General features: G+C 42.6%; 2 protein-coding genes across 9 annotated transcripts in view; one reads left to right on the forward strand and one right to left on the reverse strand.

Moving 5' to 3' along the window:
* TOMM20L (translocase of outer mitochondrial membrane 20 like) overlaps positions 1-17,882 on the forward strand; it is a 25,541-nt gene continuing 7,659 nt past the window's right edge. The window contains exons 1-5 of one of the 2 annotated variants that reach the window (XM_015143791.3): positions 1-3,269; positions 3,458-3,501; positions 9,768-9,849; positions 14,412-14,554; positions 15,616-16,381. In XM_015143791.3, coding sequence (XP_014999277.3) covers positions 2,876-3,269; positions 3,458-3,501; positions 9,768-9,849; positions 14,412-14,554; positions 15,616-15,669 — 717 coding nt within the window. In that variant the 5' untranslated portion in view covers positions 1-2,875 and the 3' untranslated portion in view covers positions 15,670-16,381. Of the gene's footprint in view, positions 3,270-3,457; positions 3,502-9,767; positions 9,850-14,411; positions 14,555-15,615; positions 16,382-17,882 lie in introns of those variants that run through there. The other variant, XM_028851573.2, reaches the window with a different exon arrangement.
* Positions 6,251-17,882, reverse strand: part of TIMM9 (translocase of inner mitochondrial membrane 9) — a 22,943-nt gene continuing 11,311 nt past the window's right edge. For 4 of the 7 annotated variants that reach the window (XM_015143795.3, XM_077941068.1, XM_015143793.3 and 1 more), the window contains one exon: positions 14,547-16,253. In XM_015143795.3, coding sequence (XP_014999281.1) covers positions 16,119-16,253 — 135 coding nt within the window. In that variant the 3' untranslated portion in view covers positions 14,547-16,118. Of the gene's footprint in view, positions 6,467-14,546; positions 16,254-17,882 lie in introns of those variants that run through there. The other 3 variants (XM_028851575.2, XR_013396276.1, XR_013396275.1) reach the window with 3 other exon arrangements.

Here is a 17,882-nt window from a genome sequence, read left to right on the forward strand (position 1 = left end):
TTTTTTTTTTTTGCTTTTTTTCTTTCCCTGAGACAGGGTCTGACTCTGTTACCCAGGCTGTAGTGCAGCTGTTGGATCACAGCTCACTGCAGCCTCCATCTCCTGAGCTGATGCCATCCATCCGCCTCAGCCTCCCAAGTACCTGTGAGTACAGGCCCGCGCCACCATGCCTGGCTAATTTTTGTAGTTTTTATAGTTATAGGGTCCCACTATGTTGCCCAGGCTGGGTTTGAACTCCTATGCCCAAGAAATCCTCCCATCTTGACCTCCCAAAGTGCTGAGATGACAGGCATGAGCCACTACGCCTGGCCTCTCACCACTTCCATTCAACATTGTACTAGGAGTTCTAGCCAGAGCATTCAGGTAAGAAAAAGAAACCATATAGGTATCTGGCGAGTTTAGCAAGATTGTGGGATGCAAGTTTAATATACAGAAATCAATTGGATTTCTATGCACTAGCAATAAAGAGTGAATAATTGGAAATTTTAAAATACCATTTACAGTACCATAAAAATATGAAATATATTGGGATAAATCTGACAGGATGGGAAAGACCTCTATATTGAAAACTGCAAGATATTGCTGAGACAAAGACAGTCTTTATGAGGGACTATACCTTGTTCATGGATCATAAAACTTAGTATTGTTGAGATTCTTTGCTCCTCAAATTCAGTGCAATGCCAATAAAAATACCAGCAGGCATCTTGTAGAAATTGACAAGCTAATTATAAAATTCTTTTGGAAATACAAAGGACCTAGAGGAGCCGAAAAGAACTTTGAATAAGAACTAAGTTGAAAGCCTAGCATTACCTAATTTCAATAATTATCATCAAGCTATAGTAATCAACAACAGGGTGGTACTGGAATAAGATGGACAAATATAGCAATAGAACCGAATAGCCAAAAATAAGCTCTCATATATATGGATAAGTGATTTTTGACAAAGGTGCCCAGGCAATATGGTAAAGATAAGTCAGCCTTTTAAGGAAATGGTACAGGGCGGGCGCAGTGGCTCACGCCTGTAATCCTAACACTTTGGGAGCCCAAGGCAGGTGGATCACTTGAGGTCAGGAGTTAGAAACCAGCCTGGCCGACATGGTGAAACCCTGTCTCTACTAAAAAAACCACAAATATTAGCCGGGCATTGTAGTGGGCACCTGTTACCCCAGCTACTCAGGAGGCTGAGGCAGGAGAATCGCTTGAACCTGGGAGGCTGAGGTTGCAGCAAGCTGAGATCAGGCCATTGCACTCCAGCATGTGCAACAGAGCGAGACTCCGCCTCAAAAAGAAAAAGAGAGAAAGAGGGAGGGAGGGAGGGAGGGAAGAAAGGAAGGAGGGAGGGAGGGAGGGAAGGAAGGAAGGAAGGGAGAGAGGGAAGGAGGGAGGGAAGGAGGGAGGGAGGGAGGGAGGGAAACAGTTGTACATACATATGCAAAAAAAATTGAGGGAGGGAGGGGAAACAGTTGGACATTCATATGCAAAAAAATTAATTTGGATCCCTACCTTGCAAGATATATGAAAACAAAGTGGATCACAAACTTAAATAGATCACAACATGGATCAGAAAACCTAAAACTATAACGTGTCTAAAAGAAAATAGGAGAAAATATTTGGGACCTTTTGCCTAACTGGGTTAGGCAAAGATTACTGGATACAACATCAAAAGCATAAAGTAACAAATTGATAAACTGGACTTCACCAAAATGTAAAACTTTGGTACTTTAAAAGACACTGTTAAAACAATAAAAACACAAGAAACAGACTGGGAGAAACTATTTGCATATTACACATCACATAAGGACTTCAGAATATATAAAGAACTATCAAAACAGGGAAAAAATGCAATTTCTAAAAAATAGACCAAGGATGTGAACATATACTTCAACTAAGAAGATATATGGATGGCAATTATGCACATTAAAAAAACATGTTCATCAAGAGAATGAGAAGACAAACCACAAACTGGGAAAAAATATTCGTAAAAGACATACCTGATAAAGGATTGTTATCCAAAATATACAAAGCTTAAAACACAACACTAAGAAAACAAACCTGATTTAAAAATTGGCAAAAGATCTCAACAGGCATCTCACCCAAGAAGATATACAAATGGCAAAAAAGCATAGGAAACAATGTTCAATATCATATGTATATGTCATTTGAGAACTGCAAATGAAAACCCTGAGATACTACTACACACCTATTAGAATGCAAAAAACTAAAACACTGACAATACCAAATGCTGGGGAAGATGTGGAGCAACGGGAACTCTCATTGCTGGTAGGAATGCAAAAATGCTACAGCCACTTTGGAAGACAGTGTTACTGTCTTCAGTCTTTCTTTTCTTTTCTCTCTTCTTTTCTTTCTTTTTTTTTTGAGATGGAGTCTCGCTGTGTCGCCCAGGCTGGAGTGCACTGGTGGGATCTGTGCTCACTACAAGCTCTGCCTCCCGCGTTCACGCGATTCTCCTGCCTCAGCCTCCCGAGTAGCTGGGACTGCAGGTGCCCACCACCACGCCCGGCTAGTTTTTCGTATTTTTAGTGGAGACGGGGTTTCACCGCGCGTTAGCCACGATGGTCAACCTCGTGACCTCCTGACCTCGTCATCCGCCCACCTCAGCCTCCCAAAGTGCTGGGTTTACAGGCATAAGCCACCGCGCCCGGCCTTCAGTTTCTTATAAAACTAAACATAGGTTGGGGAGTACGGGCTGGTATTAAACAATGTGAACTAGGAGGTGACCAAAGTTGACCTTAGAGTCAACTTAATTTTGCAGGTGAGGGAACAGAGGCCTAAACGACCACCGGCTCCCAGTAAAGCAGATTCGCGGCATACTGTGCTTTGCCCAAATTGGTGTTGTAGACACAGGGGCAGAGGCATGTTTGGAGAAAGGGTTCAGAATTTGGAGTGCGACAGACGTAGGCTGGAACAGAGCTCTGCTACTCGGTGGCTGCGCAGGCTCCCGCACACATCCTCCCGAACGCTGGGCTTCCTCACCAGTCCACAAGCCTGGGTGCGAGGCGTCAACGCGCCGCTGAGTGCGCAGGAGGCCGCGAGGCCGGATGGGCCGCCGCGCCGACGCCCCCTGCCGGCCGGCCCGCGCCCAACGCTCCGCTTGTGGGACGCCCGCGGCCGGATGCCCTCCGTCCGCTCCCTCCTCGGCCTCTTGGCGGCCGCGGCGGTCTGTGGCGCCTTCGCCTTCCTAGGCTACTGTGTTTACCTCGACCGGAAGCGGCGCGGGGACCCCGCCTTCAAGCGCCGCCTGCGGGATAGTGAGTGGGACCGAGGCGGAGGCGCGGCCGGGTCGGGCAGCGCGGGCGGGCTGCCGGCCGGGAGGGCCCCCCTGTGAGAGGCCGGGCCGTGAGTGCCGCAGCTTCTGCCGAGGGGCCCGCGGCTCCCGGGCGGGCAGGACCACTGGGCCCACGCCTCCCAGCCAGCACGTGCTGTGTTGTGTTCGCAGAAAGAAGAGCCAAGCCTCAAAAGCCTGAGGAGCGGGGCACGCAGGTGCAGTGCTTTCGATCCACGCAGGTAGCTCAGTAGACGCAGGTCCGGGCTCGCTGGGTTTCTTGGCTCCTGGCGGGTTTCTTGGCTCCTGGCGGGCTCGGCAGCAAGTAGTTCCCTCAGCCGCCCGCCGCCCGCCTCCCGCGCCAGGGAACAGGCCTGCCCTCGCGCCCCAAGCACCGCCTCAGGCTCAGTCACTCTCCTCTCACAAAAGGGAGGGAAGGAAGGAGGGAGAAGTTGGAGTTGTAAAAGGGCAGCTGTAAAGCAAAACATTGTACAACAGGCACTTCTTTTAATTGGAAGAAGGAAGAGGAGGCTTTTGCCCTTTCAGAGCCGCGCAGGACACTTAGAAACCCAGACTGGCCACGGTCACCTGGCAGTAACTTCTAGATTGTTCTCCCGCAGGGCCTTTCTTGTAGCTCGGAAGCAGAAGGCATCTTCATGTTTTCTAAGTCTGCAGCAGAATTTGATTAGTCACTTTTTTGTTTTTAAGAGACGGGCCGGGCGCGGTGGTGCACGCCTGTAGTCCCAGCACTTTGGGAGGCGAGGCGGGCATATCACATGAGGTCAGGAGTGCGAGACCAGCCTGGCCAACATGGTGAAAGCCTGTCTCTACTAAAAATACAAAAATTAACCGGGAGTGGTGGTGTGTGCCTGTATCTCACCTACTCGGGAGACTGAGGCAGGAGAATTGCTTGAGTCCAGGAGGCGACAGTTGCAGCCTGGGCGACAGAGCAAGATGCTACCTATAAAAAAAGACACAAGGGTGTTCCTGTGTTGCCCAGGCTGATCTCGAACTCCTGGCCACAAGCAGTCCGCAGTGGATTCTGGATGTTTACTTCGCTGAGATTGTTAGCCAGAGCACCTACACGTGTCTGTGTGATCTGAGATTCATTTGTGTGGTGGGCTGTGTCCCAAGGGGCAAGCAAACACATATATGTGTGTGTGTGTGTGTGTGTATAGAGAGCACGCACATGCATGTGAACTAGAACATGTGCTCATGTGGGAGAGCAGATGGTACCACTTCTGGCAACATTGAAGCCTCCTCAATTTAAAGGGAGAAGAAATAGATTCTGCCTCTCAACAGGGATGGCAAGGTTCTGAAAGCACTTGTGTGACCGGGAATATTGCGGTAGCCATTTTTGAAACATGCAGTTTTTCCGGAGAAGACTTTGTAGCGGAAGTGACATTGAACTGAGCCTGGAAGGATGATGAATTTGTAGCTTGGTTTCAGGGGAGAGGACACAGGATGGAGGGAACAGCATGTGCATAAAGATGCAAAGTGGAGCATCTGCCAAGCACATTCAGTAAACCAGTTTGGCAAAGGAGTCATACTGAGGAATAGTGGGTGGTAAGGTTGGAAAGCGAAAGTAGGGATTGAATTAAGGAAGGCTTGCTTTGAAGGCCAGGTTAAGGAATTGAGATTCAATGGAGGAATTACTGAAGATTTCTAAGCAGGAATTTTTTAAAAAGAAGGAAAGAAAGGCAGAAGATAACCATTCTTAGATTGATCAGGCAGGAGTGTACTTAATGGACAAGAAGAGAAAACAAGCTATTGCAGCGATTTAGATGAGAGGTAATAAAAATCCTAAACTATGGTGGTGTTAGTGGTAACTGGGAAGAATACAGTTCATGCCGACTGAGTAAAGGGTAATGGAGAGGCAGAGTCAAAGACACTTCTGGGGTTTCAAAATGGAATCACAGTAGAGAATAAAAGCCCATTTGACATAGTTAGCTGGGTAGGGAGTGTCCAAAGAGCTGGACATGGGAGTGGAGATGCCTTCCCTGACTTGATTGGGACAGAGCCTGTTACAGCTGCATGTCCCTCTTCATTGTCCATGGTTTCACTTGCACATTTATGTAATTATTTAATTAATGCTTTCTGTTTATTACACTAAACTCTGTGAGGGCAGACTTTGTTTTTACTCTCCATTGTTTCCAGTGCCTAGAACGGAGTCTAGTGCGGTAGGTGCCCAGCAAATGTTTGTTGAATATTGTTATTCATTGTAGGCAGAGGGAAATACCTTGTGCAGAGGCAAAGAACATGAAATTGTAGTATTCAAGGAGTGTTATGGCCAGAGAGATAGCTGAGGGTCACTTTAGTGTCTTATTGTGGAGGACTTTGCATGCCAAACTGAAAAGTCAGGACATTTTTCTGTTGTGGTGGATAACTAATGATGGTGACTTTATTTCAGAGAAAAGACACAATTATTTTGGTTTTATTTTTTAAATAAGACAATTCTGGTTCTAGTGTGGAGAAAGGAAGTTGAAGACAGGAAAATCAGTCAATGACAGTTCATATGGGAAATAATGAATGATTTATATTAATATCATATTTTAATTATAATATAATTTAATTATATTCATATTAAGCCATAACTAAGTCATACTATAATTTATTGATATAAATCAATAATTATTAATAATAAATTGTTAATATTATATTATTTCCCATATAGGAAATAAATTATTTCAAGTGAGGAAGCAGCACAAGCAGGATTTTTCAAATGTTCTTTCATGTAATTGTCACAACTCTATTCTAATTTTTTTTTTTTTTTTTTGACACGGAGTCTCACTCTGTTGCCCAGGCTGGAGTACAGTGGCATGATCACAGCTCACTGCAGCCTCAACCCTTTTGGGTTTAGGTGATTCTCCTACCTCAGTCTCCTAAATAGCTGGGACTACAGGTGCACACCATGTCCAGCTAGTTTTTGTACTTGTACAGTGACGGGTTTCACAACATTGCCCAAGCCGGTCTTGAACTCCTGAGCTCAGGCAGTCTGCTCACCTTGGCATCCTGAAGTGTTGGGATTACAGGAGGGAGCCACTGTGCCTGGCCTCTATTCTCATTTTACAGATGAATAAACCAAAGCAGAGAAAGTCATCTCTTCTCACCTTTTCTAAGGTCTTTCTTCCTCTTCTTCCCAGGACTTTCCCAAAGTATGGTCCATTGCTGCATTAGATTTACCTGGAGCATTTGTTAAAATATGGATTATTTGACCCTGATCCCAGCAATTCTGATCCAGTAGCCCGGGGAATTCTTACTGGCACAGTGACTGTCAGACTTTAGGATCCATAAGAATCACCTGAAGAGCTTGTTTAAAAATGCAAATTCCTGGGCCCTACTCCCAGAGATTGATTCAGTAGGTCTGGGTGGAGCCCAAGAAACTGCAGTTTTAACAGCTCCTTCAGGTGATGCTTTGTGAAACATGGGCCTTGGGTTCTGTACCCTTCCCCCTCTCCCTAGAAGATCCTTGCCTTCTCCAAAAGTGATTTCAAATGTGCTACTCTAGACCTGGTGTCCCAAGTTTCATCTGTCTACCAGACTCTGTCATCTAGACGTTCTATTGGCACCTCACCTTAGTGTGTCCAGAAGTAAGTTCATCATCTCCCCCCTTGCCACTGCACCTACTCCTGTTTCCTTATGATGCTCCTGGTGTCACTAGCCTCCCTGCTATGACCCTGATTCATCTTGTTTAACTGTCAGCTTCATCCATCATAAACAATGACCAATTCTTATTTTCAAATGCTCTATTACATATATATATATATATATATATATATATATATATATATATCCATCCCACTTGTCTATTTCTATTGCTTCCCTGCGACTAAAGGCTTTTATTACCTTTTACCCAGGTTATTGAATAGTTTCCTAACTTGTCGCCCTGCCTCTATTCTTATGCTGTTAGAGTAAATTTCTTCTAAATGGCAGCTCTGAGTATGTAATTCCTTGCAGTAGCTCCCTACTCCGCAGATTAAAGACCAGCTTTGCTGGGCGCAGTGGCTCACACCTGTAATCCCAGCACTTTGCAAGGCCGAGGTGGTCTGATCACCTGAGGTTAGAAGTTCAAGACCAGTCTGGCCAACATGGTGAAACCCCATCTCTACTAAAAATACAAAATTGTCGGGCATGGTGGCACATGCCTATAGTCCCAGCTACCCGGGAGGCTGAGACAAGGGAATCGCCTGAACCTGGGAGGCAGAGGTTGCAGTAAGCCAAAAGTTGCAGTGAGCCAGGATCATGCCACTGTACTCCAGCCTGGGCAACAGAGTGAAACTCCATCTCAAAAACAACAAAAACAAAAACAAAAAACAAAACCAGCCTCAGCTTGGTGCTATGCCTTCGATGGGTGCCTATTCCAATTGACTGCCTTATTTTCCTAGGGATTGGAAATAATATATGTAAAGTTCCTAGTTTATAGCTGGCCTTCAATAATGGTTATATTGTTGCTACATTTACCCTATCATGGCCAGCACAGTGGCTCACGCAGGTAATTCCAGCAGTTTGAGAGGCCAAGGCGGGTGGATCACGAGGTCAGGAGTTCGAGACCAGCCTGCCAACATGGTAAAACCCCATCTCTACTAAAAATACAAAAATTAGCTGGGCGTGGTGGTGTGTACCTATAATCCCAACTACTCAGGAGGCTGAGGCAGGAGAATCACTTGAACCCGGGAGGCGGAGGTGGTAGTGAGCCGAGATTGTGCCACTGTACTCCAGCAAACAAACATTTACCCTACCATAATCCAGCTAATTAAGTTCACTTGGTATGTTCCCTGCAATTTTGCGTTGCTTATACTTTCCTCATCAAACTTTCACTGAACCTCTCCACATCTCAAACACTATCTTTTCTGAGAAGCCTTTGACAATTCTCCAACTAGATGTAATGTCTCTGTACTTTGAGCCCCAGAGGACATTGGACTTCTTGTTGTACCTACATGATCCCTTTCCCTTTATTAGACTGTGAGTCCTTGGGGATGGGCACAGGGTTCTTGGTCTCCAATTCCTTCCAGCTTTTCCTGGAGTGTCCTGCCCTTGCCAGTCCTCACTAAACATCTATTGAGTAAAACCTCTGATGTTACTGATTATTAGTATATTTGATGATACAAGCTTAAAAGATGACCCCTGGCTGGGCGCGGTGGCTCATGCCTGTAATCCCAGGACTTTGGGAGGTTGAGGCGGGCAGATTACAAGGTCAGGAGATCAAGACCATCCTGGCTAACAAGGTGAAACCCTGTCTCTACTAAAAATACAAAAATTAGCTGGGCGTGGTGGTGGGTGCCTATAGTCCCAGCTACTTGGGAGGCTGTGGGAGGAGAATGGCCTGACCCCGGGAGGTGGAGCTTGCGGTGAGCCGAGATTGCGCCACTACACTCCAGCCTGGGCAAGAGAGTAAGACTCTGTCTCAAAAAAAAAAAAAAGGTGACCCCTTTCCAGGCACATTGCATTTTAAAAAGAAAATTCTTGGGGGAAAACAAAAACAAAAACCTTACAGATTTGAAACACTGGAGCTGAAGTAAATGGCAGTGGAGTTGATATTTCGGGCTAGGGTTTGCTCAGTGTACCTTGAAAGACTAGCCCTAGATGTAGTACCAATGATGATGCCATCTTGTGGCCATGGTAGCCTTCATGAACCAACCGCAGTAAACCAAAGCATCCTTCTGAACACTCACTCCCCTGCCAACCCCCCACCAGGTCCTTTGTCCCTTTCCTTTTGAGGGTGTGAGTACAGAAGGCTTAGCATAGTTTCTTGTTTCCCCTAATAGAGAATTACTGTTGCATGAACAGGTTTCACTACTAAAAAGACCAAAATGACCTTGTAAGCCAGAGAAATCATTGCAACCAAATCAACAGGCACTGTTAATATCCCGGGCAAGAAAATAATTTTGCAACATGCAAAACTACCTTTGTTATATTAATTACAGTAGGATTTCTGCTATATGTGGGTGGGTAAAATATGGGATGAGAGTTACTTATTATAAGCATCTCAACTTAACAAATATGTCATGTTTTTTTAAATCACTTAAAATAATCCCATTTTAGAAAATTGGTTTAAATATTATAAAGAACAACTACATTTGTCATAACTTTAGATTTAGAGACTAGGTTCAAGATGTCATTTTTTTTTTCTTCCTTTTTTTTTGTGACAGAGTTTCACTCTTGTTGTCCAGGCTAGAGTGCAACGGTGTGATCTCAGCCAATTGCAACCTCCGCCTCCCAGGTTCAAGCGATTCTCCTGCCTGCGCCACTACGACTGCTAATTTTGTATTTTCAGTAGAGACGGGGTTTCTCCATGTTGGTCAGGCTGTTCTCGAACTCCCGACCCCAGGTGATCCACCCGCCTTGGCCTCCCATAGTGCTGGGATTATAGGCGTGAGCCACCGCATCCAGCCCAAGATGTCCTTTCTAAATAAAAAATAATTTGATCAGTAACCATATACCTTACATTCATTACTCATTGTTAAATATTTTATGAATATTTTAGTTGTGGGATCCAGCGAAGAATAAAAAATTGCAAGAACTTTTCTTGCAAGAGGTACGGATGGGAGAACTTTGTTTATCTAGAGGTAAGAATGTAAATGTTCTTTTGTGAGTTACTTACGACAGTTTATTCTTAAGAAATATTTATTGATTAGTATTTGTATAACTAGCTGGATGTGTTAGCCAACTTCCCTCACTAAAGAAAAACTATCCCAGCATGTTCACTTCATCACACTGTACTCTTGCATTATGTTAGAGTTTAGTGTTCAAGTTGCAGACTTGGAAGTGGGCAGAGTAGCAAAGCCAAATACAAAAATACCTCATTTATGGTTATATAAAATTCTAAGTCAGTGAGTTTTCCAAGTGACTAAATGTTAAGAATAAAAACTTTTTGCCAGGTGTGGTGGCTCATACCGGTAATCCCAACACTTTGGGAGGCCAAGGCAAGAGGATTGCTTAAGGCCAACAGTTTGAGAACAGCCTGGGCAACAAAGCAAGACCCTGTCTCTACAAAAAACTTCAAAAATTGGTTGGGTACCATGGCATGTGCCTGTAGTCCCAGCTACTCAGGAGGCTGAGGTGAGAGGATCACTTGAGCCCAGGAGTTTGAGGTTGCAGTGAGCCATCATCTTGCCACTATACTCCAGCCTGGGAGACAGAGACTCTGTCTCAAGAAAACAAACAAAACAACTTTTAAAAATTCTAACTGCTTTATAAAAATGTTCCTGCTTTCTTAGAATATTCTTAATACTTATTTGCTTTGTTGATAAATAAATTCCCTATGAATGTCCATTCTTTTACTGTGTTTAATGGAGTGATGCCTGTCGGGGCTATCTTACACTTAATGGTCATATTTTGAGTTATAATTTATTCCTACCTAATTCCAGATGGATTTGAGAAAACTTCATAATATTGTTAGGCAAAATGATGGTAGATAATATTATTATTGTATAAATACTATAATCATAATGTCCTTATTCTGGTGTTAAACCCTGGAAAGGAAAATTTGTCTTGAGGCTTCTTAATTTAAGAAGTAACTGATGTTGCTGGATAAATCAGCATTACAAAACCCATCAGTACAATGTATATATATTTTTTAAGTGTTGCAAACTCCCTTGCATATCACAGTGCCTGTACCTGTTTTTGCCTCTGTTTTTTTTTTTTTCCAAAAGGTTTTGTTTTTCAATCTGTAAGCAGCCTCCTCCAGGATTTATAAAAACAAAGAGGAAGTCAAAATCCTAGGCAACTCACAGCAATTGCCAAGATTTTTATTCAGTGTCTTAAAACCATTATAAAGGTTTTGAGAAATGAAAAAGTTGCAGGCATTCAAAATCATTGCACATTAATCACTATAATTTGTATTTTAGTATTTTATTTAGTATTGATCTTTGCTTTCAGATGGAGTAATTTTTAAAATAGATTAAAAATACCTGCTAAATATTAATGATTTTTGCTTTTAGATGGAGTAATTTTTGAAATGGACTAAAAATACCTGCTAAATATTGATGACAAAATGTACAGTTAGAACTGACTTAAATGATATAAACAGAAGTGACTTTACATAAACCAGTGAAGCTTATGTCTAAAGACCTTTATATGCATAGGCCTCTAAGGCCCCCTAGCAATTTTTTTTTTTTCTTTTGAGATGGAGTTTCACTCTTGTTGCCCAAGCTGGAATGCAATGGCGCAATCTCAGCCCATTGCAACCTCTGCCTTTCAGGTTCAAGCGATTCTCCTGCCTCAGCCTCCCAAGTCGCTGGGATTATAGGAATACACCACCACACCCAGCTAATTTTGTATTCTTAGTAGACACAGGGTTTCACCATGTGGGTCAGGCTGGTCTCAAACTCCTGACCTCAAGTGATCTAACTGCCTTGGCCTCCCAAAGTGCTGGGATTACAAGCATGAGCCACCGTGCCCAGCCACCCCTAGTAATTTTGTACTCATAATTTTATATTCTTTTTTGTAAACAAGGGCCCTCAAATTGTGGGAAAGAAAGTTCTGAATTACAAGTCAAAAGAAAAAAGATAACATATTTTATCACATTTTATTCCTATTCACTTTATGCTTAAGAGCTATGATGTAATGTTCAATTAGATTTAGAAGTGATCTGAACACATGTTGCAAACTTGGGTTTTTAAATTTTTAACTGCTATTTAATAGCTTTTTTATTTTGGGGGGACAGTGTCTCACTCTGTCACCCAAGCTGGAGTGCAGTGGTGTGATCTTGGCTCAGCCTTCTGGGTTCAAGCAATTCTCATGTCTCAGCCTCCCAAGTAGCTGGGATTATATAAGTGTGTGCCACCATGCCTGGCTAATTTTTCCATTTTTGGTAGAGACTGGGTTTTGCCATGTTGGCCAGGCCGGTCTCGAACTGGCGGCAAGTGATCCGCCCTCCTCAGCCTCCCAAAGTGTTGGGATTACAGGCGTGAGCCGTCGCGCCCAGCCCCCTAATAGCTCTTTACAGAAGTTTTATACTTCCATATTTTACATACACTGCAGTTCTCGGTCTTGGCTGCTTATTCTTTAATTCTTCATCAAACCCCAAACCAATTAAATCAGAATCTATGGGGCTGGAACCCAGATGTCAACATTTTTTTTAAAATCTCCCTAGGTTTCTAAAACATTGAGAACCAACCAGTACAGTATTCTATCCAATGTGGCAATTTTTCTTTTTTTTTTTTTTTTTTTTTTGAGACGGAGTCTCGCTCTGTCGCCCAGGCTGGAGTGCAGTGGCCGGATCTCAGCTCACTGCAAGCTCCGCCTCCCGGGTTCACGCCATTCTCCTGCCTCAGCCTCCCGAGTAGCTGGGACTACAGGCGCCCGCCACCGCGCCCGGCTAATTTTTTGTATTTTTTTAGTAGAGACGGGGTTTCACCGTGTTAGCCAGGATGGTCTCGATCTCCTGACCTCGTGATCCGCCCGTCTCGGCCTCCCAAAGTGCTGGGATTACAGGCTTGAGCCACCGCGCCCGGCCAATGTGGCAATTTTTCACCCAGTTTTCTGCAGTCTTCTTAACTTTCTCCACTCTCATTTGCCATCACCCACAATTTTCATCATTTTGCTGTCAGGTAAAATATAGTTCTGTAGCCATCTCAATGGTGGCTATGTCTGTATGAGACCATAGGGCCAATAATTTTGATTGAAATTTCTGAGGAGCTGGTATGATTTAATTTATTGGTTGGTTAAATTATTTGACCAAATTGATTGTTTTGTATTGTTAGCACCACCAATCTTGAGAACAGGCACTATTATATCTTATGTTGAAAATGTAAAATTAATGTATTTAAGTCAGGACATATCCCTGTTGTTTTTTAGTTTAAGCTTAATATGAATCTTTGGAAAGCATTTTTTTCTGTCATGCACTCTTCTCTTCATATGACCATGTATTTCAACCAATAAATGGAAAACTAGTTTCAGCTAATAAAAATCTATTATTATACTTACTTTTAGGGCCATATTTTATTTTCTACCTAGTTATATTAAGTATGTCAAGATTTCAACTCCTGTGATTACCGAATACCTGAAGAGAGGCAGTACTCTAGTCTCAAGGGTCAAAAAATTAGATTATATTCCTAATGCTGACATTAATCAGCATTGAAACTATACATCATTTCACTGATCTTTGCCTCAGTTTCCTTAAAGTAAAACAAGGGAGACTAAAGTCATTCCATGTTCTAACTTAAACAGAAATGCTATGATTTTCACTCTTCACATATTTTCATTCTTTGTTACTTCAAAGCCAGTTATCCTAAAACTCATTTTAAAACTGTGCTTAAAAATCAGAGTTCATAGCCGGGCGCGGTGGCTCAAGCCTGTAATCCCAGCACTTTGGGAGGCTGAGACGGGCGGATCACAAGGTCAGGAGATCGAGACCATCCTGGCTAACATGGTGAAACCCCGTCTCTACTAAAAAATACAAAAAACTAGCCGGGCGAGGTGGCGGGCGCCTGTGGTCCCAGCTACTCCGGAGGCTGAGGCAGGAGAATGGCGTAAACCTGGGAGGCGGAGCTTGCAGTGAGCTGAGATCCGGCCACTGCACTCCAGCCTGGGCGACAGAGCCAGACTCAGTCTCAAAAAAAAAAAAAAAAATCAGAGTTCATAAATCTCTCATTTTTTTCCTTGGGGTATGTAATTCATGTTACGCTAAATCTTGTTTCAACTCTTTGATAGTGAAATCTTTTTTTTTTTAAGTTCTATTTAGCTGGAACATGTTTAATCTATCCTATTTTATCAATCACACATGTAAAGATAACCTTCAGATATTAATAAAAGCAGGCAACTGCTTACAAAAAACCTCAGTATCCTCTTCCCTCCATACCCGAATTATAGAACACGAGCATTTCCAATGCAAAAGTGCACTTCTAAACAGTAAGAGTATACTTGCTGTAATTTGGCTCAAAATTATTAATATTGCAGCTTCACCACTAAGAAACTCAACGTCTTCCCTCATATTTGTACTGTACTCTTCACAAGACTTGTCTAAGTAGTCTTTAGTTGGATATGCTTTTAATTTTTAATGCTTGTTGCTTTCTTGGATTTGTAGAATGTCTGTTTAATTTTTAATGCTTGTTGCTTTCTTGGATTTGTAGAATGTCTGTTTTAAAGAACTTTAAAATTTTGCTCAAAACTTGTCATTCTGTTTCAGGAGAGCATAGAATGGGGGTTCGACACCTCAGCAATGCCCTTTTAGTGTGTGGGCAACCACAGGAACTTCTGAAGGTTTTCAAACACACACTCCCTCCCAAGGTATTTGAGATGCTGTTGCACAAAATTCCCCTTATTTGCCAGGTGAGCACATATTTAATTATCTTTGTGAAATGTACACAGTAAATAGCTATGTTATGCTTGACTACACAGAAATATCAAAGTATGTGTGTGAATTGCCCAGAATCTTAAATAAGTGAAATCTCTGACTTTTTGGCTGCTTTAACATGAAGCAAGCCTGTTCTTTCAGGTTCCTTTGATTATAATAAATTGTATATTTTCTTGAGTATTATCTGTATTTCAACACTTCAGTTTTAAAGCAGAACAATACTTCTACTTCCATTAACATACAAAACATAAAAATCGCTTTGGTAAATTTAAACATACAGGCTAATTAGCATTCTCTTAAATATAGGTTTAAAATGGTATCGAATGAAATCCATTCATAAGCCAGTTGATTAGTAAGTTTTAGTCCACTTGCATTTTACTAAACTACTTGGTATACATATGCATCAACTAGAATTTCCTGCAAATGCTTGGATTCATTTCAGGATTCATTAGCCATAAGACATTACTTTGGTTCACTTTTTATCATTGGCAAGCCTTGGAATCTATCATATTTAACTGTCAGCTTTTGAAAAAAACACAAACATGAACTCCATTACAGTGTAACATTCAACTCTTAAACATTCCCAAACTAGGGCAGATGGGATGGTTTCCTGAAGATATATGAAAATGTAGGTAAGATAAGAATATGTGGCCGGGCACAGTGGCTCATGCCTGTAATCCTAGCACTTTGGGAGGCTGAGGTGGGCGGATCACTGGAGGTCAGGAGTTTGACACCAGCCTGACCAACATGGTGAAACCCCATCTCTACTAAAAATACAAAAATTAGCCAGGCATGGTGGCACACACCTGTAATCCCAGTTACTTGGGAGGCTGAGGCAGGAGAATTGCTTGAACCTGGGAGGTGGAGGTTGCAGTAAGCCAAGATCGCACCATTGCACTCCATCCTGGGTGACGAAAGCAAAACTCCATCTCAAAAAAAAAAAAAAAAGGAATAATGCCCACCCTGACACAAGGGAGGCAAGAAAAGGACCGTGCATTGAAATGATTAGCAAGTAACTGTTTTATGTATTCACCAGCAATTTGAGGCAGACGTGAATGAACAGGAATGCTTGGAGGATGATCCTGATTGAAAAACATTTCAACGTATCCACAGTCCAGTGAGAATACTATGGTACCATACAGTATAAACAACTACTCAGTGATATTTCCATTTATTTTACTTTTAGTAATAAAAATTTGTCTATCTCATACATGATTGAACACATAAGTTGCTTTAAAATTAACAGTCACAATTGAAGAAACAATGGTTTATTTTTCTAATCAAGTGACCAAGTTGCTGAATCATAAGGCCTCAACAAATGTTGCATCTTATTATTTCATTGAACAATAAGACCTTCTAGTTTGATTATTCCTGGTAAATAGCAATTTTGTTTCTCCAGTGGTTTCCATTTGCCAAAGTCATGACAGATGGTTTAACATTGTGGCTACTGCTTTCAGGGGATTCTATCAGATGAGTCCTCATTTCCAATAAAGCAGCTGTTGGCAATCTTTCATCAAAAGTTCATCCATCAGGACTTCTCTATCGTGGTTGGCCAAGGAGTCCTGCTTTGGCTGCCAGGGCTTCATTCTGCTGAATATGATATTCCTGAAATCTCATGGATATTCTTTGTGTCATTTTTAAATATTTCTGTAAGCAATGTTCTGAACAGGTGGTCTAGGAATGAAAAGGGAAGATCCAAGAGGCAACACAAAAATATGAATTTTTAAAAATGCATGTATTCCAAAAGAACAGTGTGTAGTTTGCTTTTCTATATCTGAGAATTAAATAGTATTAATTGGCAGCAACTGACCATAGCTTTTAATTGATACTTTCATCCACTTACAAGCATTAATATATACCGAATGCCTGCCAGTTTGTAGTCACTAAGAGCAATGGTAAATCTCTGCTTTCAAGAAGCTTCTGGACTAGATTTTCTGCAAGTGTATTAAGTGAAAGCCCACATTCCTGTCCTCTTGTTTCGATTGTTAAAATGTAGACCCAGTAGTAAGTTTGTTCCTTTTTAATGAGAAACAACATTCTTAATTCTCGACCTTTTACTTTTTATTTATTTAATTAATTAATTTATTTTTTGAGATGGAGTCTCGCTCTGTCACCCAGGCTGGAGTGCAGCAGCGTGATCTCGGCTCACTGCAAGCTCTGCCTCCTGGGTTCAGACCATTCTCCTGCCTCAGCCTCCCAAGTAGCTGGGACTACAGGTGCCTGCCACCATGCCTGGCTAATTTTTTGTATTTTTAGTAGGGACGGGGTTTCACTGTATTAGCCAGGATGGTCTCGATCTCCTGACCTCGTGATCCGCCCGTCTCGGCCTCCCAAAGTGCTGGGATTACAGGCATGAGCCACTGTGCCTGGCCTATTTATTTTTTTGAGACAGGTTCTCTCTCTGTTGCCCAGGGTGGAGTGCTGTGGCTTACTGCGGCCTCAACCTCCTGGGCTTAAGTTATCCTCCTACCTTAGTCCCTGGAGTAGCTGAGACCACAGGCACACACCACCATGCCTAGCTAGTATTTCATTTTATTTTTTAGTAGAGACGAGGACTGGTTTTTTTGTTTTTGTTTTTGTTGACAGGGTCTTGCTCTGTCGCCCAGGCTAGAGTGCAGTGGTGCAATCACAGCTCACTGCAGCCTCTGCCTCCCAGGCTCAGGTGACCCTCTCACCTCAGCTCCCGAGTAGCTGGGACCACAGGCATGTGCCAACATGTCCAGCTAATTTTTTTTTTTTTTTTTTTGTATTTTTTGTAAAGACAGCGTTTCACCATGTTGCTGAGGCTGGTTTCGAACTCCTGGGTTCAAGTGATCCACCTGCCTTGGCCTCCCAAAGTGCTGGGAGTTCAAAGTTACAGGGAGCTATGATTATGCCATTGCACTCCAGCCTGGGTGACAGAGCAAGACCCTGTCTTAGAAAAAAAAGTTAAGACTTCTAATAGGATTAGGTTTTCAATATGAGCCATCAAAGTCAAGCTTTGCTTTTTCCAAAGCCAACCAGAATTCCCAGGGCCATACAGAAAGGCTGTGCCAAGTTTCTCTAGGTAGGCCATCTTGACTGAAAGCTAATTAGTAAGAATCTTTGTTGTGAAACAGTAACTCAGCAGCTGCAGCCATCTTCTCTAAAATGGTCTGACTTGGTACAATGTAACTATCATATTAAATTTGGCACTGTTAAACTCAATGCCGTGGTTCAGTGGCTGCTTCAGTTCTTCTAAGCAATGGAACATAAAAGGTAGTCTAAATTCCTGTAATAAGTAGGAACAAGTGAAATGCTACTTAGAGTGTTTATGACAGGCCT

This window comes from Macaca mulatta, chromosome 7 (genome assembly GCF_049350105.2).
Source record: "Macaca mulatta isolate MMU2019108-1 chromosome 7, T2T-MMU8v2.0, whole genome shotgun sequence".
Taxonomy (NCBI): Eukaryota; Metazoa; Chordata; class Mammalia; order Primates; family Cercopithecidae; genus Macaca; species Macaca mulatta.